Source organism: Ambystoma mexicanum, chromosome 5q (genome assembly GCF_040938575.1).
Source record: "Ambystoma mexicanum isolate Mex_15411 chromosome 5q, UKY_AmexF1_1, whole genome shotgun sequence".
Lineage (NCBI taxonomy): Eukaryota > Metazoa > Chordata > Amphibia > Caudata > Ambystomatidae > Ambystoma > Ambystoma mexicanum.
In genome coordinates, this window is record NC_090933.1 from 1,293,954,294 (window position 1) to 1,293,979,982 (window position 25,689).

Genomic DNA, 25,689 nt, shown 5'->3' on the forward strand with positions numbered 1-25,689 from the left:
GATTGGTTAGCAATGTTCGAGTACAATCATGGGATTCAAGGTATCTCAGGGAATCAGCTGATTCCCTGCCTTTTCTCTAGGCTTCCCCCTGTTGCAAGTGATGCTCTAATAGAGTTGTGGTAGGAGGATAAACAGGATTATGAGTGAGTGAAGCTAGCATTAATAGCTAGATTTAAGAAGACCCCTTCCCAGTATCTTAAGAGGTTTAGAACTCTCAAAAAGCATGATGGTACCCCTTGGGCTACCTGGGTTTGTGAATGTTTGAAAAACTTAGATGGTTGGGTTAAGGGTTACGAAGTGAACACTTATGAAGGTTTGAGGAATCTTGTAATGTTGGAGTCTATTTTTGATGTCCGCTCCCCTGAGTTTAGACAGTACTTGGCTGATTCAAAGGAGATAGATCCTAGGAAGATAGCTAAGGCTGCTGACTTGTGGGTTGCCAACAGGGCGACTTACAAGGATTCTGGGGCCACTCAGAAAAAGGATGAGGGAAAGCAGCCAAAGAAAGAAAACAAAGAGAATTCCAATCCAAAAGAGGGCCCCAAACATAACCAAGGTAAGCCACAAGGGAAACCGAATCAGGCTAGTGTACCATCTGGTCCCAAACCAGATGGAGGTCAGAACAAACCCCCATTCAAGAGAGCATTTGGAAAATGCTTTGCTTGTGGGCTACCTGACCATGTGAAAGGAGATCATAGATGTAAGGGTAAACCTTCAGGGGTCAACACTGTCTCCCTAGCCTTCTCCCAGGTGAATGAAGTACCTATGACCAGTGGAAACTTTCAGTTACGAGCTGATTAGCCCATGAGAGTCTCAGCTAGTGTTTCTTTAGTGCCCTTGGGTCTTTGGGAACAACAGAACTTAGATGTCTATAACTCAATCCCAGATAATACTAAAGAGTATTACAAAGATAGTGTTCTTGTGAATGGTCAGGAAACCCCTGCCATCAGAGACACTGGAGCCAGCATAACTGTGGTTGATGAATGGTTTTTCAAGGTGGAGGATGTTGCTATGGCACCCAAACACTTAACCAAGTTAGCTGGAGGCCCTGTGCAAATGGTTCCCCAGTTACCAGCTCTCAACCAGTGTAATGACATGACTGTCAGAATACCTGTAAGTATGCAGAATAACGTACCTGGAAGGGTCCTGCTAGGTAATGACCTTAAAACTCTTGGAGTTGTGTCCAGTACCCCCAGGCTCCCCAGCAGAAGGAAACAGGAGCTCACAAGGTCTGCAAAGGAGAGAACCTTGAGAGGCTCTCCTGGGGACATGATAGAAGAAACTATCACCCAAGTCCACAGGACTTACTTACTGCTATTGCAGGTCAGAAAAAAACAAAGGGGAAACATAAGTCTGCCAGCAAGAAACCAGCAAGCACTCCTGTGCCCAGAAGGACATCTCTGAGACTGTCCAAGGTCACGTCTGTGACCCCCTCCACCAGCTGAGACCGAGTGTGAGGTTCAACCCTGCATGGTTCAGGTAGATACTGAGGAATCAGATCAAGGAGATGATCTTACTCTGGTAGGAGATCTTGACCCTGTTGACCATCCTGAGCTGCAGTCTTTACTGGCAGAAGGTGGGCCCAACAGGGAGGATTTCAGCAAGGGACAAAGAGAATGTCCTACCTTGGAAGGTCTTCGCCTACAGGCAACTTTTCAGCTCAATGCGACTAAGCATGGGAAGTATAGGTTACACTGGGAATATGGCCTCTTCTACAGTGAAACAACTGAGTCAACCCCTGGAGATTGCAAAAGACTTGTAGTACCTCTAGTGAACCGACTCCAGTTTCTGCAGTTAGCCCACGAGATACCTTTGGCTGGTCACTGAAGTTTTAAGAAGACCAAGGAAAGGCTCTCTCTTTACTTCTACTGGCCTAAAATGGGTTCAGAAGTAGACAAATTCTGCAGAAGCTGCCACACTTGCCAAACCTCTGACAAGAGTGGAGCCAAGAATGTGGCACCCGTGGTGCCTCTCCCAGTAGTGGGAGTTGCTTTTGAGAGGGTTGGGATTGACATGTTGGTCCTCTTGACCCTCCCACATTTTCAGGCAACAGGTTTATCCTGGTTGTAGTGGATCATGCCACTAGATTTCCTGAAGCCATACCTATGAAGACTGTTACGGCTCTGGCTGTGGCCCGACTTGGTATTTTTACCAGAGTAGGGTTTTCCTAAGGAGGTGATATCTGACAGGGGATCACATTTTATGTCCCATTACATGCAAGCCATGGCGAAAACCTGTGGAGTCACCTACAAGTTCTCAACTGCCTACCATTCCCAAACCAATGGATTGGTAGAGAGGTTTAACAGAACTATGAAGAGCATGATAGGTGCTTTAGAGGAACCCCTTAGAAGAAAGTGGGACCTTCTACTGCCATGCCTTCTCTTTGAATATAGAGAAGTCCCTCAGGAGGGAGTAAGATTCAGTCCCTTCAAACTTCTCTATGGCCATCCAGTCAGAGGTCCATTGGCCCTGATTAAGGAGGGGTTGGAGAGTGCTCCTTCCCCCAAGCCAGTCAGAGTGACTATGTGATAGGTCTCCGCAGGAGAATGTCACACATGATGGCAGAGGCAGGCAACTTGTAGGCTGGTCAAGCTCTAGTCAAACATTGGCATGACCAGAAGGCTAACATGGTTGAGTTCTCACAAGGCCAGCGTGTTCTTGTTATGGTCCCCACAAGGCAGAGGGCCTTGCAGGACAAATGGATAGGAACCTTCAAAGTTGTGGGTAAACCTGGAGAGGTGAACTATTTGGTGGACTCAGGCAACCCTAAGGAGGCTCCCAGAATATTTCACACCAACCGTTTAAAGGCTTATGTCTCTAGACCTGACATAGGAGCTCTACTTCTAGCTTCAGCTCAGGAGGAGGAGGAGGAGGAGAGTGAACCTCTGCCTGACCTCTTCAGAGGCTTACCTTTAGATGAGCAAGTGGAAGGAGTTGATCTCTCTTCCAGTCTCACATCTGACAGAATGAGTGCAAGTTACTGTTAAATCAGTTTGCCTCCCTGTTCTCACTTTCACTAGGCTTGACCCCTTGGGAACAGCATGATATCCTCAATGGTGACTATTTGCGTGATAAAAGCAGGGGGTACAGAATGTCAGACAATGTAAGGATCCATATAAGGAATAAGGAATGAGGTCAACAAGATGCTTGATCTCGGGGTTATAGAGCCCTCTACTAGCCCATGGTCTAGCCCAGTTGTGCTTGTACCAAAGGCAGGATACAAGGAGTTGAGATTATGCGTGGACTATATAGCTCTAAATGCAGTCACCACGACTGATGCCCATCCTTTGCCTAGGACAGATGAGCTGGTGGACAAACCTGGTGCAGCCAAGTACCTCAGCACATCTGACCTAACCTCAAGCTATTGGCAAATAGCCCTGACAGACCATGCCAAGGAGAAAACTGCATTCTCCCCCCCCCAGCTGGCCTCTACCAATTTAAGGTAATGCATTTTGGACTAAAGAATGCACCTGCTACATTTCAGAGAATGGTCAATCAAGTTCTGAATGGGATGGATGACTTCTGCATGGCATACTTGGATGACATTGCAGTGTTCAGCCCTACATGGAAATAACATATTGAACACCTAGGCTATGTATTGCAGGCTCTGGAACAAGCCCATCTGACTATAAAGGCAAGCAAATGTCAAATTGGTCAGAGTACAGTGGTCTACCTTGGACATGATGTAGGAGGAGGTGAAATAAGGCCATTGCCTAGCAAAGTACAAGCTGTACAAAACTGGGCCACCCCTACTACTCAAACCCAAGTGAGAGCCTTCTTAGGTCTCACTGGGTATTACAGGAACTTCATAGAGAAATATGGGACCATAGCTTCTCCCTTGAATGTCATCTCCTCTCCCAAATTCCCTAAAAAGGTTAGGTGGAATGAGGAGTGCAACCAAGCCTTTGAAGGTCTAAAGAAAGCCCTTTGTCAAGCTCTGGTCCCAAGAGCTCCTGACTATCACCAACCCTTCATTGTACAAAGTGATGCCTCTAATGTAGGTATAGGTGCAGTCCTTAGTTAACTGGATGAGGAAGGTAGGGAACACCCCATTTGTTTCATCAGCAGGAAGTTATAGGATCCAGAGACAAGGTGGGCAACAATAGAACGTGAATGTTTTTTATTGTATTGTGTGGTCACTGAAGAGGTTTAGACCATACTTGTATGGATCTACCTTCATCATTCAGACTGACCACCAACCCTTGAGATGGCTGATGCAAACGAAAGGGGAAAACCCGAAGTCAATCTGCCTGCAAGGATTTGATTTTTCCACTGAGCACAGAGCAGGCATTCACCACCAAAATGCTGATGTCTCCCTAGGATGTTTGTAACCGACTAGAGGTGTGAGAACCATCCAGGAGTGGATTCAATCTTCCTGTCCCTTAGTCTTGGGGGGGGGGGGGGAGGCGAGTGTTAGGGAGAATTCTCATTCAATGGCTAATTTCCCTTACCTAGTGAGTCCCCCAGCAGCTTTGCCGGATTTTCTGGAGTTATTTCTTTCACTTGGTAAGAGTGTGAGCTTTTACCCCACTCTTACCCATGTTGCCATGTGTGTTTTCATCTGTTCTTGTGATTGTGGACTCTGGAGCACACCTCAGTAGCCCCCTTCTTTTGTGTGTTACACAGCACCTTCAGTGCAGTGACACAGGGTTGTCTTTTAGACTTCCCCCTGACTCCATTTCTGGGGCTGACTACTGTCCCCCAGAAAAGGGTAAAGTTACCATTAACTTTACTTAGTCATTTAACCACAGATACATGGAGTACTGGAAGGGGTTAATCCTTAGCCCTTTTTATCTGTACCTCCTACAGCATTGTTTAGCTCTTTTAACATTTAGACTTGGCTGGCGGCAGTGGTATCTACCCTAACTTTTCTACCGCAATTATACTATATAGACATGGTACTGTTTTAGGTTATTTTATTAGCCTCGAACTTAAACCCGCTTGACCAAATCCTTTTTCTTTTGGCTCCGGTGGAGTTTATTCGCCATTGCTTTTTGTTAAAGTCCTTCTTGTGTTTTACTTTGCGCTGCAAACCAGGTTTGCCTTCTTTGTTCACTGTCTTTTGGCGGGCTTCTGCCAAGAAGCCCTCCTCTAGGCGCCTGGGTGTCTAGGTGGGCTGAATGTGAGGGAGGGGTATAGTCACCCCCTGCACAGGGTATCCTAGGAAACCTAAGTCACACTTTGCCATGATTGGCTGAGGTGGTTGTCCGGGCTGGATAGCCAGGCTGTGTGAATGGGCGATTTTCGCATAAAAGGCAGGTCTCTTGGGCTAGAAGTCAGAGTCGCCACTGGAACTACAAGGAACCGAAGAGAGGCGGAGAAGAAGTCAGCTGCTGCAACTATCCCGTCCCGGTGAAGCCCTGCTGCAGTCCTGAGGCATCTACCCTTCAACAACCAGAGAAGATCCAGTCCGGAGTCTTCTTTCCTTGAGCTTGGTGGGGATAACCACCTCACCTTCTACAGCCAGAGGATCCTCTTCTTGGTCGAAATCGCTGCACACAGCTGTAGCGGTCCGGATAGCCATCTGAAGAGCCTCTCCTGTTTTTAAGGAGGACACCTTTTATTCACCGTCGCTGCTGCCTCATCCCTGTGTGGTGCAGACCCCTCCAGACGTCCTCCTTCGCCCCGAAGCTCCAGGAACCGAGGGTCTGCAGGAAACTACCAGGAACAACTGCCGTGGCACCAGCCTCTTCATTGAATAAGGTACTGTGTCCTGCTTGAGGAATCAGGGCAAATCCCTTTTCCTCATCTCCAAGGCTTGCCCTCGTCTTCCCTCCTTCTTATAACTTTTGCTTCCTCGTTTGACAACATCCAAGTACTCCTGGCTACGTTGAATCGTGAACTGTCCGACTGTGTGATCCTCGACAACAGGAACCCGGTTCCACTTGACACTGGCTCCGGCCTATTGACTCTTGAATTTCTGTCCATGAGTGTTCTCTGATTCTGTCTGCCTTGACAAAAGTATTGCCTATGATTTTTGTCCCCAACTCTCTCTGGGTATCTCAGGTGCTAAGTGTGTTTTGCCCCGGTAACATTTCTTGCCGCGGATACGCATTTATTTAATAAGACCGAACTGTCAAAAAGTGATTGCAAGTGTATTCCCGTTAACGTCTTTTGTTTCGCAACACCGGTCCGTTAAAACACAGGGTACTTACCTTGAGCTATACTGTACAAAGTGAATTGGTTGGTTGTAGTGTATTTTATGTGTGGATTTTGAATTAATAGAAGTGTCGTGTTTATAACAAATGGTTTAAAAATAAATGTACTAATACTTTTTACCTGCAACCTTGAGTCAGTGTTTGCTTGAGTCACAGTAATTGTGGTCCCTTTGTATAATCTCTGCTACTGCTCATATACTCGAGATAAGCCTGGCTACTCTGCTATTGCTACCACTTTAACATAGTAGTACAGGCTTGTACCAAAGGTAAAACTTGTATTGCCACCTGTAGTCGTAATTGTGTGTAGTGGTCCCTAAGGGCAGTGCACAGGATTCTGCCTAACAAGGAGGTAACAGTGGCGGGAGAGTAGGATGGGCAAGAGTGCTCTGGGCGACCGAAAAAGCCTTCCACCATCTTGTTTCTCGCCGTCTCCCTTTCCCTTTCCAGTCTCCTCTGCAGTGAGTTTTTGTACGGTAATCGGTTTTCGTTCTACTTGCAGATAGTGTGTTTAAGTACATATTTTTGCATAAAACCTTGATTGGACATTCCCTGTGTTATGGACTGTGATACTGTGTTTGGGTCAATACTGGTTCTCCTTTACACCCCCTTATGAGTATAGCTTGCCATCTGCCCGCGTTACCACAAAAGGCGAAGGAGGTTTATCTCTTAATGGTCCCTGTTTTACCTTTATTATTGTGTTGTGTTTTGTAGAAGTGCGAGGGCTGAGCCAGCCATTTTGTCTCTGCTTCCCCATTGTACTGCGTGTCAGAATGTAATTCATCACACCCCTCTCTCCGGTTCTGCCGTCACACCCAGTATTTCCCACTATATACATAGCCACCATTACAATTTGACATGTCCTTAAAGTAATGTCTGCCAGCTGTACCACTTATCACATGCTCTCATCACAAGTTTCTTGGTTCCAGATATCCATTGTGCTTTCAATTCACAATCATTTTCGGCCCGCCACTTCCGAGCATAGATTTTAGGAAATCCATCACAAGTTGTGGATCCTCATCTTATGCCAACTTTGCGGAAAATTGATACAAAACACAGCTGGAAAGCTCAGACAGAAGTGCAAAGCAGAGCCTTTCAGCATCAATGACCATATTAAAACCTTGTCTGTCAATGTCTGCAGAGTAATCGTTAAACATTCTGATGTTGTTACAAGCCCATTTCACCTCTGCTAGAGCACCATATGACTTCAGTATAGCCTGTTTATGCTGAAAATTCAGAATTCACATGACTTCTGGGACTTTCATCTCTGCCCGGTTTCGGGCCGGAGGCTCTATGTGCTTGTTTAATTACAATTTGTTCTGGTCTGCCATTTTAAGGTTATCTGAATATATCATCTAAAAGTTTGAATATACCTTGTGTAAGGGAGGCATGGTATCACAAGTAGACAGTCACAAGATTGGCAAGTTCACAAACCTTTATTGTAACTTGAAAGGGGGCGAGGGGGATGAAAACTCCTAGCTTGCCCTATAGCTAAAGATGGGAGTACTCTCAACCGTAAAATAAATACAGTCCTAGTCATTTGTCAGTCAAAACAAAATGGCCTTTACCAACAAAAAAAACTTTTGCCTGCCCATACTCTACTACAATAAATGTGTATAGGGGTGATGTATATGTAAATGAGAAAAAAAAAACAGTGTTCAAAATAATATGTCAAGGTAACTGAGCAAAACTCCCTTCCCCACGTTTTTAGCATGGGATAAGGTGGCACACTCGGGTCTTAGAACACACTCTGGCTTTAGACACAAGGATGCAGCTCAGGACGCGGACCAGGGCGTTCCATGAAAAAAGTCTCTTGGTTGCACAAAGTATTTTGTTTACACAATGTTTCTTATTTGTAGGATGCCTTAGGTTCATTCAACAAAACAAAAGTTCCTTTCCTCAAGACTTCATAGCTCACAAACTTGAGGCTTTATAGTTCACATGGGTCTTCTAAGGGTAGCCCAATTTACAGGGGTATCCCCATTTATAAGGGTACACCTAATCACGCTCACACCAGAGTAAATGAACCCCTCTAGAGAATTGAGGCCAAGAGTCTATCTTGCAAGGATAACAAGTTTATTCTTTACAGAAATGAGGATGGGAGCAAAGAACTCTGCTGCCTGAATGGTCTCTTCTTTCCCTCAGCCGTTCCTTTCTCCTGCCAAAATGATGCCAGGCAGGAGCTTATATACTCTTGGCTTGGTCACTGGATATGGGCATGGCTCCATCCCATCCGCCCTGCTTCCAAACAAGTGATGCTGCAAAGTCTTCCTTTCTTCATTGTCAGTGATTTCTGTCAGGCCATGCTACTTTACATATTTCTACCTTACATATAGACACACTGCAGCCCTGCAGACTTTTACAAACCTTGAGGCCCAGCCCCAGGAAAAACTAAACATTTCTAGAACTAATTTTCATTCATACGCCACTCATTCTACTCATATTTTTATCTGGTCTTATACTCTCCTTAAAACCTTGTTTTCCATATTTCTGCATTGTGTGCATTGAGCATGTTAAAATCCCCTTTCAGCACGCATGGGCTTTTGACAGACTGCAGGCAGCTGGTCAGTGAAGTCGTGCTGCTAAGCCTTTTCAATTTTGGCACATGCTGCATTCTTTCCAGCAGAGATCCTGCTTGCATGTACCGTGCTTTAAGATTTTAGAACTACATAGGATTTAACATTTTACACATTTATTCAGCTAATAGTTATTTGCACCTTTTATTTAAATAATAACTGCCTTCTTTTAGTGTCTTCCCATGTCTGTGTGTGTGATTCTATTTGCATGAAAAAGCTTTCCCAGTTCACCTCCTCCCCCCTGGTTCCTTGTAGTGCCTAGAATAGTCAAAAGAAGTCCTGCTTAATTCTAAAGCGCTTTGGGGTGCAGGAAGGCACTAGCTCCTTCCCAACAGTAAACCTCTGTCAGGCTCAGACCTTCTGACCACACTTTCTCATAGTTTGCTACAGGTCTCCCTCGGTCGGGCTCAGACCATCCAAATCACAATTGCTCACAATTCGCCTCAGGTATCCCTCAGACATTCCAAATCACAATTGCTCACAGTTTGCTTCTCTCATCGAAGACTTTCAAATGTGCAAGGGGTTTTTACAAATTTAGCATGACCACTTCGATTGAAGTTCACTTTTCCTATTCATTTTCCCACTGATGTCAGATACATTTGTCATTCATGGGTTTCTTGGCTTTTCCCTTTTCCACTTGCAACATTATGCACATTTAAACAGAGACCTTTGATTGGGCACTTTCGCTATGCTAGACACTCAGTTGTGTCGTATCATGTCTCACTTGTTCGATTCATAGTTCAGCAATACTTTGGCGGCTTAATCACGTTTTTCTTTCACTCGCGTCTTCTCAGTATACGCGCAACCTTCATTCTCGTGATACACTACTGTTGCCGCTTGTAAATTTTATCTTCAACACAGACCAGCCTTTCATAGCTTTCTTTAACTCACTGGCTGTGCTGGTTTCTGTGCTTGCGTCTCTGTCTAGGAGCCATGGTTGATACCAGAGTTGCTGCTTCACCTCCCCAACTCGTTCGCTCACCCGGGCGGGTTGCTGGTATCTTTCGCACACATTGCCTGATTCACTGTTCTCTTTCGTTGGGGTTACTTGTGCAGCCTTCAAGATTCTTTGGATGTAACAATCTTTCACCGTGACGCCCAAGGTCTCTCCACTCCTTGATTGTTTCTCGGCCTGCAGTCCTGCTCCACCTGCTTCGCTGCTGCCCCAGAAGAACTGCTCCTTCTCGTGGCTTGCTCAGAGTGTGTCACAGTGCTCCACCTTTTATCTGTGTGGGGAAATTCAATAGGTATCGGGTGTATGCAATTGTGGTCAATTGCCTGACCGTACTAAATGGGACATGTCCGGTGTAATGTTTGAGTGTTAGTCTTTCTTCGCTCAGACTTCCTCTGCTCAGTGTTTGTGCAGGAAAGGTGTGGGGAGGAGAGAGTTGGAAAATCAGAATATCCTAAAAATAGGATGGGGTAAAGGTTTTCAATAGAGAGGGATACTGCGTCTCACCATTGGGTATCTCACCCACACTCCCCGAAGACCCCTCACCCAGGTGATCCTCCCGCACTGGTCCACCCTCAGCATCTGGATCCAAAGGTGATGGCCGTGCCCTGGCCACCTGAGCAAGATATCTCTGGGGACTAGACATTGATATACCGTATGGTTTCTCACACTTGGCTCTGTTCACCCGCTTTCAGCCCAATGATGCAAACATTATTTTTTCTCTCCCTATTTTCTTGTTTGTACATTTTTTCCTGTTCTGCGTTGGATTTCACATGCTGCAGTTTCCAACAGTTTGTTGAGCATTTCTTAGTTGCCTTCTGTTGCTCTAATTCTTCTTTTGTTGTCCTCAATCCTGTCTGCTTGTTGTGAGATCTTGGCGTTGATCGGTTTCATTTCCTGCATAATATCTGCAACATTTATATTCAATGTTTCCAGCCCTTCATTCATTCTTTGCATTTAAATAAATCAGATCTGCCAGTGCTTGTGTTGTTGGCAGCACCATCTCGAAAAAACCCTTCTTGAAATGTTCGGAAAGCTGCCACTTGATATGATCACTTTCACACTAATAATTCACTGTGTGTTTCAACGCGATATTCTACTCAGGATGCAATGCCACGTTTACTTAGTTTTGCTCTTTAATGTTAAGGTGACATTCAGCTTGCTATTGTTCCAAGTACTTGTGCGAGCAGCAGGTCCTGCCACGTTTATCCCAGCTTCTTTGCCTCTTATCACAGTACCAAAAATCAGATTAAAAACTCATGTGCAGGTCGACCATGCAAAGGGGCATGGTCGACCTGCACATTCATTGGTTCTTTGCTTTCTCTCTTGCTTTCAGTCTCTGTATCACCCTGAGCTGATCTGTCCTCAGTTTCTCTCAGGAGACTCTCCGAGCTTCCGATGTCTACAGCAATCTGCCACTCCTCTCAGACGCTATATCAGTTCCAGATGGAGGCTGCATGCCGCTGACTAGGAGTCTGCGACCAGCACGCTTTCTCAGCGTCACGCCATGAGGCCATCTGAGTCTGTCTCAGTACTGCTGGGCGCGTCCAGAACTAGGTGTTTGTCTGATTTAATGGGGCGCCTGCCACGTTTTGTGAAGTGAACCAGCCAATATTTGTGTTGGAGATACCTGAAGTACCGTTAGCGCAGACCCAGGCTCAGTTTATCTCCAGCGGCTCTCCCAGCTTCCGCTGCTTCCCGTCTCCAGCCTCCTGTGATCCACCACTCCCAGCTGACGCTATCCGCATTGATTTCTGATGTCAGTCGTACTCCTCCGATTACTAGTCGCGAACACCACCCTTGCACAGCCTCACAGCACAAGGCCGTCAGAGTCCACTTCAGTATGGCTGTGTGCAGCTTTTTGCCGGTATCTATCTGCGGGCTGCAGGGCTGTCCCTGACATCCCACCTCTGAAGGGTTTGCTCCTGCTCTATTTGTGCTGGTTTATTCACGGGATACCATCATTATTTGATCTTTTCCATCCCTGGTGCGCTGAGCTTCACAGGTAAGCCGCCATCATTCACATGCTCCCCAGAACCCCACTCAAAGCCTGATGTTCTAAGGCATGCAAATCTTCTGGACCTAGAGAAGATTTTGTATCCATAAGCATACAGGTTACTTGGTGCACAGTAGAAATTAATAAAGTAAAGTAGAGGCAATGGATCTTCCTACGTAGTCCGCTATATCCAACCCTGACTGGAGGGACTCTGATGATTACTTTTTTACCATCATATATTACATTTTAAAAAATCTCTCAGTTCGTCCTTCAGGAATATTTTCTGCTGCCTCCGCTATTATTGTCCACAAAGTACAAGAATATTTAGTCAAAGTGAAGAAAGCATTTATGGCTTTTAAAGTCATGCTGCCAGCTGCAAACACTTTTAGCTAAAGCATCATACTTTTTATCGTACCTCTCTGGTGGCAGGGATGGACGGCTGTAGATCTTGTGGTAGAAGTGGAAGCTTGAACCACCTGACATTCTGTTGTGGGGTGCTTTGAGAGGACATCAGGGTCCTCAGAGGATGGTTTGTATTTTTAATTAGATGTTTGTAGTCCGCCAATGCGCTCGCTTGCCTTTTGAACACCTCAAGGAGGGGATTCCTTAAAGCTGCGTGAAAAAGGTAACATAGGTTCTTTGTGGGGTCCTTTGTCCAATATAGCTATGAGATAATATTCTGTAATATCCTTGGAAATATACGCATACAAGGATAAACTCACCCTAAGCAGTGTATGACTTTATTAACGGCCTTTCTATAAGCATCATTCCTGTTAGCAATGCTAGGTTGCTCGGAAGCGACCTCAGAAAAAGGTTTCCTCCATCTGTGCGCCTCTTCCGATATAAATTCTTCAGGGATTTTAGACACCCTGAAAGGCTTGAAACCGAACTGGATGTCTTTATCCCCCTCAAAAATGGATTGGAACGATTTTATGAATTCTGTAGACAGTAGAGGTGCATACATTTACGTTGAGGGTTTCCTCAAAACCTTTGCAACATTTGAGGAAAGTGCCACTACAACATCGATGGAAGAAGGAGATCCAGCTGTCGCCGATTTTCATGCTGCACAACCTTCAAAGGAGTCTTCTCACCCAGGCTTTTGGGTGGGAGGGATGAGGGTTTTTCAAGAGTTCCTGTCGGCGTTGGAGGACTCAGTGGGTTGAGTTTTCTTACTAGGTTCATTCAAGGGAACTAAAGGCGCTGCCTATAGAATATATTCAGCATTTTCATTCTAAACGCTTCCCATGTTTCCACTGAGGCGGATTTTGATAGGAAACTTACCTGCCGGCTGGCAGGTGAACAATCAGTCTAAGAAGAGTGGTGATGTCTCTTCCTTTTCTTCGTTGATAAAGAATTGTGGGCAATCCTTCTGGAGGACCATCAGTTTTTTAGCTCTCTTTTTGGGTCTGTCCAGGGAATGGTTTCCTACAGAACTGAGACCTCTGGAAGATTTTCTTATAGGTGTAGTACCTGGCTATTTGGATGTTCAACGACTCAAAGCAAGCTTCGGCCTTCTCTGCTTTGGACGTTATTGACTGACGTCATGACGACATGACCGGTGCCAAGGAACAAGAGAAATTCTGTGAGGATTGCTTATAGACATCTTAGAATCACAGTCCTCAAATCTTTTAGAAAACCTGTGAATTTCGTAGCTACCATTTTGACTATATGTCGAAAGGAAAAAACGACATTCTTTGAAAGAATGAAATTCTGAGGTCAAGTGTTCCAAGAAGCATACTGAGCAAGTGGAAAAACAGAGCTCAGGCAACGGTGTTCAATGCAAGCTATTTATGCCGACGCCACCACCCCGTCAGGAAACAGGTGCGAAGAGCGTTATGGGACTTTGACGCCAAAGGCTGCATGTCTCCCTGCACTGTTGAAAGTTTTTCAGAGATCTTTCAAAGCAGGAAGATAATATCCAAGTTGAGGACTCTGTGGGAGGAGGAGTTTAGTGTGGCCAAGAGGGAAGGAGATGACCCAAAGACTTTGATGCCCGAATGGCAGAGCTGTACGGCAGTGGGCCATCATTAGAGAGGGAGGCAAGCCAACAGGCATTCGGTTGGTGGTCAAAGGAGATGCCTCAGCTGGTTCAACAAAATATAGTGGGCCTTGCATTTGCTGCTGCAGGTGAAGCCACCAGTGCCTGTACAGCAATGTCAAGACTTAATGCGGAATGGTACCCGGAGTATAGGTGGCAATTTCTCCTATGTATCCCTAGAGCGTAATTGATGACTCCCAGGAAGACGAAGAAGAGTGGTGCCTAGAAGAGTCACTTAGATACTTGGTCCTATTACTAATGTTATTACTACAGTATTTATTAAGCGCATGCTTAGCTTCGAGAAGCAATGTAGCATCCTATTCCTATGCTGCAGCTTGTCCTTCCTGGCTAGTGTAAGGGTGCAGAAGGAGGAGATTGACACACAGGTGTAATAGGGATTGCTATAGACATTTATTTAAAAGGAAAATAAAGAGAAAACCTACATCTCTTTTTAACTAAACTAAACAATGGTACCAAAGTTTTCTTGGTTCAGGAGAATGACTCCCTTCTTCTGAACTAGGTGGCACAGTTCTGGCTGATGGTACTCCAGCAGTGAGAATGGCTCCCTCCCCACCCTGATTCCAGCACTTCACAAATTAACAGAAAAGGATGCAGATCTTCCAACACTCCGCGTTGCAAAGTTCAATACTTTACATCTGATGGGATATGACTGCCTTCCCCTGGATTGCTGGTGTGATCCTCCTTGTGGGTTTGTTTGCCAGGAGAATGACCTTCTTCTGGCCTTCTTTAGATCTGCTTTCCCATCTCACAACGCCAGAGTGAATTCCCCCCTACCGCTCGTCTTCCTTAGACTTTATTTCACAGTTCACAATGCCAGGGAGAATAACTCCCTTCCCCTGGATTTTCTTAACAAACAAATACCCAATTGTGATAAGGACCACTGACCCTTGTTTGTCTTCTTTCTCCAGGTGTACTTTCCTACCAAGTACTATGACATGAAAAAAAATTCAGAACCTTCTCTTGCGGGTGCATGTCCCAGACCCGTATTACTCTGTCTTGTTTTTGGCAGACCTGGTTCATTCTCCTGCCAGGTACTGTCACGAAGAAAACTTCCAAGGTGCTCTCTTTCACTATTTACTCGGGAAGTGGATTTTGAAAAACTACTGTGCCGAGGAAGATGACTGCTGATGCACTCTTTCTCAATAGTGGTCTGCGACCAACCTCTGTGCTGAGGAAGATGATTCCTGATATATATATATATATATATATCTCTCTCTCTCTCTCTCTCTCTCTCTCTCTCTCTCTCTCTCTCTCTCTCTCTCTCTCTCTCAGTAGAAGTCAAGTCTCTGGACCTACATTAATACATGGGTTGGTTAGGTATATGACTGAGATTACAAGGTTGGGAGGTGTATAGGGTGGTGGGTGAGGGTTATTACACTGCGTCTCCCTTGGATGTTCGTCCTTCACCCTAGAGGGGGAGAGTACCCATGTGTTAGGGAGAATTCTCTGTTTAGGCTGAATTTCCTAACCTAGTGAGTCCCCCCAGGGGTTTATTTTCTTCTCCTGCCAAGAGTGGGACTCTTTTACCCTCACTCTTGGACATGATTTGAGTGTATTCCTGTGACTTGTAATGTGCTTATGGGCTTTTGGGGTATTTTTCCCCATAGGCTATCATTGGTTTTTGTATGTGTGTTAAACAGCACCCTCAGTGCAGTAACACAGGGGTGTCCTAGTGACCCCCAAACATAGACTCCATACCTTGGGACTGACTACTGTCTCCCTGGGCATGTAAAGTCACCATTGACTATACTAGTCTTAAATTGTGAACAGAACCAGTACAAACCATCATACTGTGGAAGTACTGGCAGGGGAAATTAGATTGCCCCTGGGTCTGTTTGTCGAGGGGGTACTGTCCCGTCCCCCCTTGCCGAGTTTCTGGCTGGTGGCAGTGGATACCACGGAAAATATTCCACCTGAATATTTCCCAATGGGATTTCCCATTGATTTTAATGCACCACTTTTTGGTGCAATGTTAAAGATACCGCCGGTTTATTTATTTAATATTAATTCACCGGTTGGGATTTTTTGCCAGAACTCGCCACCAAAATGGCGTCTGGGTTCACTTCAGTAACCCTGAACCCGAGTCGAGCCTTTGTTCCACTTTTGGCGGGCTTCTGCACAGAAGCCCTCCAAGTGGTGCCACTGTGTCTGGGTCTATAGGATGTGTGGGAGGGGGATTTAGGCACCCTGGACTGAGTTGCCTTGGCAACTCAAGTTGCACTCTTGTGTGATTGGCCCAGTGGTGAGCCCCCCGGCTCACCACTTAGCATGTTTGAGTGACAGCTAGGACTGGTGAATGGGGGTTTGCTGCATAAAAGCAGGGCTTTGGGGACTGGAACTTCAGAAGTCGCCACAGGACCCAAGAAGCCGAAGAGGGAGAAGCTGAGCCGACCTGCCACGACGACACCACCGGTGGAGCCCTGCGGAACCGTCTCACCAGTTCCCAACGACAGAGGAGATCTCCAGTCCGGAGAGTCTTCTTCCCTTGACTGGTGGGGACAACCAGTTTTTTTTTACTTTTCGCCTCCCTGGAGCATCTCGTGGCCGCCTTGCCTGTGTCAAGCACCCCGGCAACCGGAATACCACTTTTTTACCTCTACCGCGAAAGAGGGGTAACATCCTTTTAACCGGAAAACTCTGCGGCTGGTTTCTTCCCTGGTAGTGCAACGACCTTCAGCCTTCCTCCATGTCGAGATCTCCTCTTCCTCTGGACGACGCCGCGACTTGCACCCACTGCCAGGAACAACTGCCACCGCTGGAGGATCCTTTCCATTTTGAAGGTACTGTGTTCTGCCCGGCTTCCCTTGCCACCGATTGTACGGGGTAGATTTAGCCCTCGGCTCTCGAACCTGGGTTAGCCTGGGACACCCCAACTAAACTTTTCTAAGCTTAACAGAACTTTTCTACTCACCTGTAAAGACTTTTGAGACTTCGTAACATTGTGTGATCTTGGGCATATTTGGCCTGGCTCTCCCTAAAGTGGGCCTGGCACTGAACTTCCTTGCTCGTCAATAGACTGCCTTCTCTAATACTTACTGTGGTTCTCTGAAAAGTGTTTTGCTGTATTGCTTTCTTAATTCTGCCTTTCCCTCCCTTTTTAAACAATTTGTTGGAGTGCCATCTAACGTTAAGCGCTCACCTCTGTCTGGAAATAAGTGGTGTTAACTAAGACTTGTCCAACAAATAACTAGGGATGTACATATAGTAATTAGGACTGTGTTTTGAATTTACTTACCTTTTTCTGTGCTAGTGTAATTTTACAAGTGTGTCTTTTAAATAAATAATTATATACTTTTACACAAGCTCTGGTCAGTGTTTGCTTGTGCTACTGTGCCTCTGTACCTATTCTGTATGCTCTGTATACTGCCTAACCCTTCTTGAGGGAAGTCTGACTGCTCAGCCACAGCTAACAAGTGAATCTGTGTGGTACAGACTGCTACCAAGTGGGTTTACTGCCAAACACCTGTAGTCTTAAATCTTTTGCAGTGGTCCCAGAGGGAACTGCACAGGTTTCTGCCTAACACCAGGAGATCCTCCTGCTGAGTATCACGCCCAGGAGGGCTATTGGGTAGCGGCCTCACCTCCCTGGCCTCATGGGAAGTGTCTCCCCCTCGGGGAGAAGTGATGAAATCCAAGGATTCGTTACACCAGAGAATACTATGGTTCTTCAACGGGCCCCTCACTCAGCTCCACATCTGGGACTGCTTTTCCCCCCTTGTTGAAATAAGTGAAAGCTTTTGCTGTGCACTCTCCTTCAGGCCATGGAGCGTCTGGACAAACATGAGGCACATTCCTGTGTAGTGCTCCTCCCCATGGCATTATGAACACAACCTATGGGGATCTGACATGGTCATTTGGCTCCAATAGATGTAGCGTGGCTCAAAGCCAGAGTGCTTCCAGGGGTTCGGTATTAAACAGTAGCTAGAACATCTAGTGGTTTGTTCCAGGAGTGCACCGAGTGGCCATACAAAAAAGAAACTGAGGTCATGCGGTGCAGCAGGACCATTTATACTGGCCCAAACATAATGTTCGGAGTGGGTCGCACATTGGGGCTGAACTACGCAGATTGATGATGAAAAATTGTTGTAAGACGGCTGGCGCTGGAGATAGGGAATCTACTAAAAAAGAATTGAGGAAAATGTGGAATCCTGTCACAGAGGACATGTCACAGATGAGCTGCAACTCGGCTCCAGAAAGAAAAAACAAACAGGGAAGCCATCAGACACATAGGAGCACTTGTTACGTTAGGACTACTGTATAAAATAGGTACTGGGTCTGGGCATACCTAATGTTGCGCAATATTGCGAAGGATGGGAGAAATAAAGTTAGGAGACATGCCTGGAATTTGTCACAGGTGTCCAGTGCACATTTAACACTGCTCAGGATGAAAGTCGAAGTTCAAACTAGGGCATGGTATGGGTTGGAAAAGCCTGGCACTAAAACCTTGAGTTGTGAAATTAGGAGTGGTGCACAGTATGGGTCTGAGAGGATGGCCACAACTGTCCCTGTCCGGATAATGACAGTGTATGTCAGAGGGCAGGACACTTTCACTAAGCAGAACACAGCTGTATGGGTTGGAGACTACCAACACACCTTTCAAACTGATGAGGTTAGAAGTCATGAAGGTATGAATGGTTTTGTTGTAGAGGTCAGCTCAACCTTTGATTTTACTGAGGATGGAAGTCATGTATTAGGAATGATCAACGGTATAGATTGCTGTGGTTGGACACACTTCTCTCGGTACTGCAGATTGCTGGGTGGGTCACATAGGCACAGTACATGACATACATCTGAGCAACCGGCAGCTAAGAGGTTAAGACTAGTGCATGGATGGATCACAGAAGCAACAGGAATGCAGCCCAACTCGCATACCTTCATAACGCAGCTGAATATAGAGAAGATAATAAATGCAGTCCACGGTTCGTTTGCGAATACTGGGGTGTGAGTCGGAGCACCTGGAAGATAGACGCCCAATCAGAAGTCCAAGGTTATAGAATGGCACCACAGTCTGCAAGATAAAATACACAAACAAAATTAGCATCAGCTATTTAGAACAAATGTTTGCCATACAGGCTTATACATACTGTATAGTGGTAGGTGTAAGAAGGCTTTTATAACAGCTTTAAGTTCAGTCCAGTGCATATACACGTTGAAATAAGCCCATCCCAGCAGTGTCATGCTTCAACAGGAAATCAGAGTAGCTTGCTTATCCTAAAGGGTAGTAGTGATGCATATGAATGGCTTGAGATGTACAATAACATGGCCACAAACAAATGACTTACCTTCAGCAATATTCTTTCTGATGGATCAGTATTTCCTAACATACATGCATCATCTTAGAAATGTCTTGAAAAGTCTGCCTTTTGTTGTTTTGTCAGTTGCCAGTGCTCTCACTGAGGCTCAGCTCAGCATCGCTAATACCCATGACTCAATGAGACATCGGGTGGTATATATGGAGCAAGTTATGCCCCATGACCTCAATGGCACCCAGTTTTCCTCTCACAGAGAGGCTGAGGAACCTCAGAACTGGCATGTATTCCATGAGGAAAAAGTTACTTTCTCATAGAAAACATGATTTAATATTCCCAGTTGTCAGGCTGGGAATCCTCAACATTAAAAGTACTAGTAAAGAAGGAACTGCGGTCCTATTTTTGGTCCATTTGACCCCACAGCCAAAGACGCAGGGCAGCCTCAAACTTCACCCATGGAGACCATGTTTAGATTCTAATGGTATGCAGTACTAAGCTGGCATTTAATTCAATCCTCAGAGTGGGGGAGGCGGGCGCTTTGCTATGAAAATCCACAGGTAATTAACACACTAAAACTTTCACAACAAATATATACACATTCACATTGGTGTGCTCTGCTAACACTGACATTTCACTTTGAAACACAGAAAGACTTTTCAATGTACTCTAGTATAGTTAAGCAAGTAAATAAAGAACTGGAAGCAGGTAAGTAATCAAGACTTTGGGAACTAATAGGTTAAGAAAGAAGGGAAGAGGATCGGGCACCAGGGGGCGCGTAGATTAAGTTCAACTTCACGTGAGCTCCCGACGTTGAGGCCCTAAATGAGGGTTTGAGCCCCACCTGTTAAGACTCCCCCGTCCGCAGTGATTGTCCTGTGGGCTGCGAGGAATGATCGAAATCCTCCAATAAATGACAGAGATACGACGTCCCATGGCCGGCCGAGAACGAAAACAGACTCTGCAGGAAAGTGAAACTACGCAGGTCGTAGAGCCGAGAGGCCGCGCACGGCCCTGGAACAGTACGCACCACAAAAAGAACAGCCTCAGGGACATCGCTGGTGTCTGGACACCCCCGCGCTGATCACTCTGGAGGAGGTTCCAATCGGCGCCACTGGCCGTGCCGGCAGAAGAGTATGTGCTGGCCCCCTGAGGGTGAGGGACGCTACCGTCGCGTCTCACGCTGCTGCAGTGAAGTTTGGCTCCCACCCTTCCACCGCAGGCTAGAGGGCGTGCATTGTCTGGGGTATTGCAGATGAACGCAGCCGATATAGAGACCCCTGCTGTGGCACCTACGTGGTGGAGGAGCGAGCCCCGCGGGATGCCGGTGCTTACTCCTGAACTGGAGGCTTCCAGCCTTTTAAGACGCGTATCGGTACCCTTGAGATAGATGGGGATGCAGATTTTACTCATGCATCGATAATCAAGACGACACACATAGTTTGGCAACATTTTGTCTGTTTTAATGCAAGTATCTAAAACAGGGAGTACAACGTAGATCAGCAATCGCTCGATACTCTAACTACTTCATAAAAAAGTTGGGTTATTATACCCATAATTGGTCATAGCTGACGTGTTGACCAGCGTCATTTCCAATGTTATCCTATGTGGCAAACTACAGAAACTTATTGGGAAGTGGGATTGGTTCTAAGTGAATAACTAATATAGGTTCTATATCTGTATAGAGTAACGGAGAGAGGTAATAGGATAGTTATCAGGTGGGGCAACTAAGCCCTCCCTTAAAAATGGCCGCTATGAACATCACTAAATGAACGACGTCCCATTAGCTACACAAACTATAGGACCCCAACAATTGGTTGGCTACTAACCCCAGTCAGTAATTTTCAACCTACGTGAGTAGCACGCAGATCAAACAACCAGGTGCAGGTGAGCTTGTTTTGATGCCAGCTTCCCACCAATTAAAAAATGTGATCCATCATCACCTCAATGGTCCAGTGTCAATTAGTACTTTGAAGTTGGCCTTGAGTCTGTACTGTTCTCTGAGAATGTTTAAGGAGTATGGGCACTATCCGGCTTCCGTGCGTAGGTGTGATCTTCTCATCCGTCCAACTTTCTTCCATCACGTGACTAGACACCATGAAATTAAGCCTGTGTGTGTATTTGATTTTATATTCAATAGTCCTCTGACATCTTTTGTTTTTACTTGACCTCTCTGAACAGGAGCTTCTGTTCTTTCACGTTAATTGCATCTAATGTCAGCCAACTCCAGTTCGATAAGACCTTAGCTTTCTTGGCTCAGTCAACTCCTTAGCTGAACTGTATTCTGTTTAATTCAATTGCTTTTCTCAACTGCAACACTAAAATGAGGCCTTCTTCATTGTTCAGTACTGCTTTATACGTAGTGGAAACATCCATACTTTACTTGTCCATATGCATCTATAGAGGTATAGATGTGCATATTTTTGGCGCTTGCCGCAATCTAACTATTTTAAAAGCAGGTTGCTTGCTTCATGATTGCTTTGCTACTTGCGTTACATTGCATCTGTACACGTTTAAACTAAGTTTCTTCATCAGGTTTGTGGCATAAATTTCTTCATCTTGATCCCAAGATGTCACTTATCCTTGGTACTTCTTCGTTCTTTATAAATCGTCTGCCTCTCTGGTCTGTTTATCTTTCTATATGGGTGTAGATTCATCTTTGTATGACGTCACCATTCATCCTGGTTATTCAGTTTCCTTGTTTCATCAGGAATCTCGCTCAAATGGCCATCATATTGTCTTGGATGCAAGTATGGTTTCCTCAATGGGTACTTTACCTCCCATATTCCCTTAGGTATAGGTATTCTTATGGGTACTGCACAGTGTCCGCGCTCTTCTCTTTGCTTGTTCACCTGTTCAGTATACGTCACATATTTTGGTTCATACGCTTCAGGTAATGCGAGCGGGGCAGGTGGAGTGGGGTTACTTGACTCCTCCTCTACACTCCCCCCTCTGGGCAATTTGTCGACCACTCTCACATCATCTTCTGTATCTAGACATCCTAGGCTGAAGAAATACTTCTTAGGGACCCATATTTTTATGACTCCCTTCAGGCATCCAGCTGATTTCACATGCTCATCCTTGTTCCATGTCATGAGCATGCACTGTCCACTTGGACTGCAATAGATCCATCTTCCCACATATTTGTTATGGTCCTTTGGAAACAGGAACTTTGTTCCCTCAGGTGCATGGATACCGGCCTTTACGAAGTCTCTGATTTCTTCATCAGTTAGATCTTTAGGCTTCCATTCTTGGTCAACATCAATCATAATCTTCATCCCTATGGCTTTCTTTGCTGTCTTCTTGCATTGTGAGATTATTATCTTGATCACACAGAAACCAAGCATCACTAATAATAGCAAAGCTCCAAGGAATTTGAACATAGCCATCCATTGTGGAACCCATGAGAAGAGTGATACAAACCAGCTGTCATCAGCAATGTCTTCGACCTCTTCTATCATTTGGCCATGGAGCTTCGTCAGCATGTCTATGGCCTCTGTCAATGTTCCATTCCCGTCATCATGAGAAGGTGTAAATGTGCAACAACATTCTCCAATTCTGGCACAAACACCTCCATCCATCGCTGTGATCATGTCCAGGACGTATCTGTTCTGGAGGGTCAATTTTATAGCTCTCAATTCTTCTCCGATTGCATTGAATCCCTTTATGATAGTATTAATAGTCTTTAGCAGTTCCCATCTGGTGATCTGAAGCCACTTGGTATTTGCTCCAACCTGGATCCTTGGCATGAAGATCAACGTGAACACTGAAGAAGTCTGGCTGAACAGTCTATGCTCATATGGTATAGAATCAAAGGCTTCTATTGATTTGGCTGAAAAGTAGTTCTCTCTCTTCATTCGATTCATCAGGTCCACAGATCTCTTCCTCCTTAAATGAGCATCTGCTTTCGGGAAACTATCAATGTTCAGGTCACCTTTAGGAATCACCAATGCAGGAACATGGACATTTACCAATGTGCAGATTCCTCCCCAATCCTGTGGCAATCTGATGTAGGCTTTGGATCGACAAGCCCAAAAATGATCCATGATTACTGCTATCCCATACACCATTCCTGATGTATCAAAGATACAACTGCACTTTTGATTTTCTCCAATTTTTCTTGTACCATTCCCTCTGAAACACAATTTAGAACTGTCTAATAGGACTATCTGTAAGGGTCCTCCTCTGTCTTCGACCCATGTCAGTAGTTTCGCAGGTTTTGGCCATAAAGGCTAGCAGCCATTCTGCACCATATCAATATTAGGTTGATACCAGCCAATAACTACCCATGCTCTGCAGATCACCACTCCTTCCTCCCATCCGTCTGGTGACAGTACTGTTCCCCAGATTTGCATTTGACTCTGATCTTCCATCGGCGAGCTTCTTCTGCAGATTTTCCTGTAACCTCCAGTTTCTTGTTCAACTCCCATCTAATTCCAGCTCCTTTTACTCCAGGCTTCTCCTATCTAATCACATGATTCTTCGTATGGGCTCAGTTTCTTGTCTTTATATCTTGTATATAGTCATCTTCATCTGGGTCTGTATTTTCAGTTGCCCATTTAAGAGAAGTATCACTTCCCATAAATTGACCTCTTGTTTTGCAAAGGGCTATGTGCGAAAGACAATGTGCTGTTTGGACATCAATTTCAAAAGCTATGAAGATTTTCAACTTCCCCATACCGTATGGCAGGAGTGCACATACAAAGCATTCTTCATCTAACGTTCTTCTTCCAACTTCTTTCATGTGTTGGTACCATATGTTACTTCCCAAGTGTGCTGTGCTGTCCAGATAATCAATTAGGTCATAATTTTCTTCTTGGGTGCTTCTTTTGGTTCTCAAAGTCTTCTTGTAGTTTTCTATGACTATTTCTTTGAATGCATCACCATAGCTTCTTCTGGCTGGTCGATTTGCAGGAACACCCATCCGAGTTCCCTGCGTAGTGGAAAGTTCAGCAAGTCTTTCTTTATCCATCTGTCTTTTCCTGGCGATAGCTAAAAATAAATGAGGCAATAGACTAGATGAGAAACCTAGTCACACAACCGCTCTCCGTTTGTACCCAGTCTGGGTAATTTTATTTGAATAAACAGTTCTAAATGGTGTAGGAATTGTTCATAAGAAATAAGTTCCAAGACTTTGTTTGTGTAATGTATATATTTCTTTATGAAAAAAATCAAAAGAAAAATCACTAATCAAATCTTAGTGAGGACGCAGCTGACATATTTCATTATGCAAGTAGACTTAAGATGCCAATGCATTTCGGAGTGTAAACTCCTTCATCAGGGCAAGTCTGTGTTGTTAGGAAACAGTAACATCAACAAAAACATACGAAAATGTATATAAAGCAAGAGATACAAAATGAAATGTAATGGTGATCATAAAGCACATAAAAAATAATGGTTACATACCCCAATAGGAGAATTCAAGTCAAGGTGTAATATATAAAAAAAATAATAGAAAAAATGGAGATCAGTACAAAAATCATGGTGGCAACCATTCAATTATAGTCATGTGCTCGAGAGGAAAGGAATTTACCTTGCTTAAAGAATGGAGTCAGGCACGGTGAAAAAGTACAAAACAATATCCGACATATGTTTCCACAAAGAAAACGATCGGGTGCTGGAGGGGATCCAGTATACGATCTGTAAAAGCGAAACCAACTTTAGTGGGTGCGGTTAAAGGAGGTAAGTAAACGGAGTAGAATGAGCCACAAGAAGCTCGGTTACCTGGGTTGACAGAATGGTGTCAGCGGTGAACGCAGCGAGCAGTTGTGCATCGCTGACTGAAACCGTTGTTAGGGAAACGGTGAATAAAATAGACACGTGACCGCAATACGCTGGCTGAACCCGCGCAATGCGGCATGCAATTCAAGGGGCAGCAAACTGCCGTTAGGGACATCAATGATACAAAAAAAGAAATTATGGAGGCTGTGGAGGCTAAACCATGAATACTAAGAAGAAAAAAATATATAAAAATAGTGCATGACATAGACATAGAAAAAATACTATTATCATATACAAGAGAAAGCCACATTATAAACCAAACATAACCAAAATTCATCATATTAACACAGTGTTGCACAAAACTGTAAATCCTAGAGATAAAAGGAAAATCAAAGCATTCCTAAAAAGTGTTCAAATGAACACTAAAAAATGCCTAAGATGTCTAAACTGATAGATTTATACAATAACATGATGAACATTAAGAAAAACATAAAAATTGTATAGATCGATCTGCGAGTGGTGGTGCCGGGTGGCCCCACCTTGGGTCCCAGTCGGATGACCAGGAATAGCAGACTGGTTATGGTAAACCATAATGTACCTCATTAGCAAAAAATAGAGCAAGCAGGTGGAACACTAATAATAACCATGTATGTCTACGCTTGTTGACATGTATAACAAGCACTCAGGGCAACGTGGGCAAACATGCAACAGGACTGTAAACGGTGGTACGGAGAAGTACCACCCTGGGACCCAGTCATGTGACCAGGAGAAGCAGACTTGATGTGATGAACCATGTTAACGGTGGTACGGAGAAGTACCCCCCTGGGACTAAATTATGTGACAAGGAAAAGCAAACTTGATGTAATGAACCATGTTATACCTTATTGAGAGAGTGAGAAGATACATCAACATAAAAACCTGTACATGCCAATGGTAACAAATATACTGCAAATTGAAACATTAAATATAGCAATGATAGTTAAT

General features: G+C 44.9%; 1 protein-coding gene across 2 annotated transcripts in view; it reads right to left on the reverse strand.

Moving 5' to 3' along the window:
• MROH1 (maestro heat like repeat family member 1) overlaps positions 1-25,689 on the reverse strand; it is a 2,813,132-nt gene that overhangs the window by 979,472 nt on the left and 1,807,971 nt on the right. For both annotated transcript variants that reach the window (XM_069621886.1, XM_069621885.1), the window contains one exon: positions 18,611-18,746. In XM_069621886.1, the coding sequence (XP_069477987.1) occupies positions 18,611-18,746 (136 nt within the window). The remainder of the gene's footprint in view (positions 1-18,610; positions 18,747-25,689) is intronic.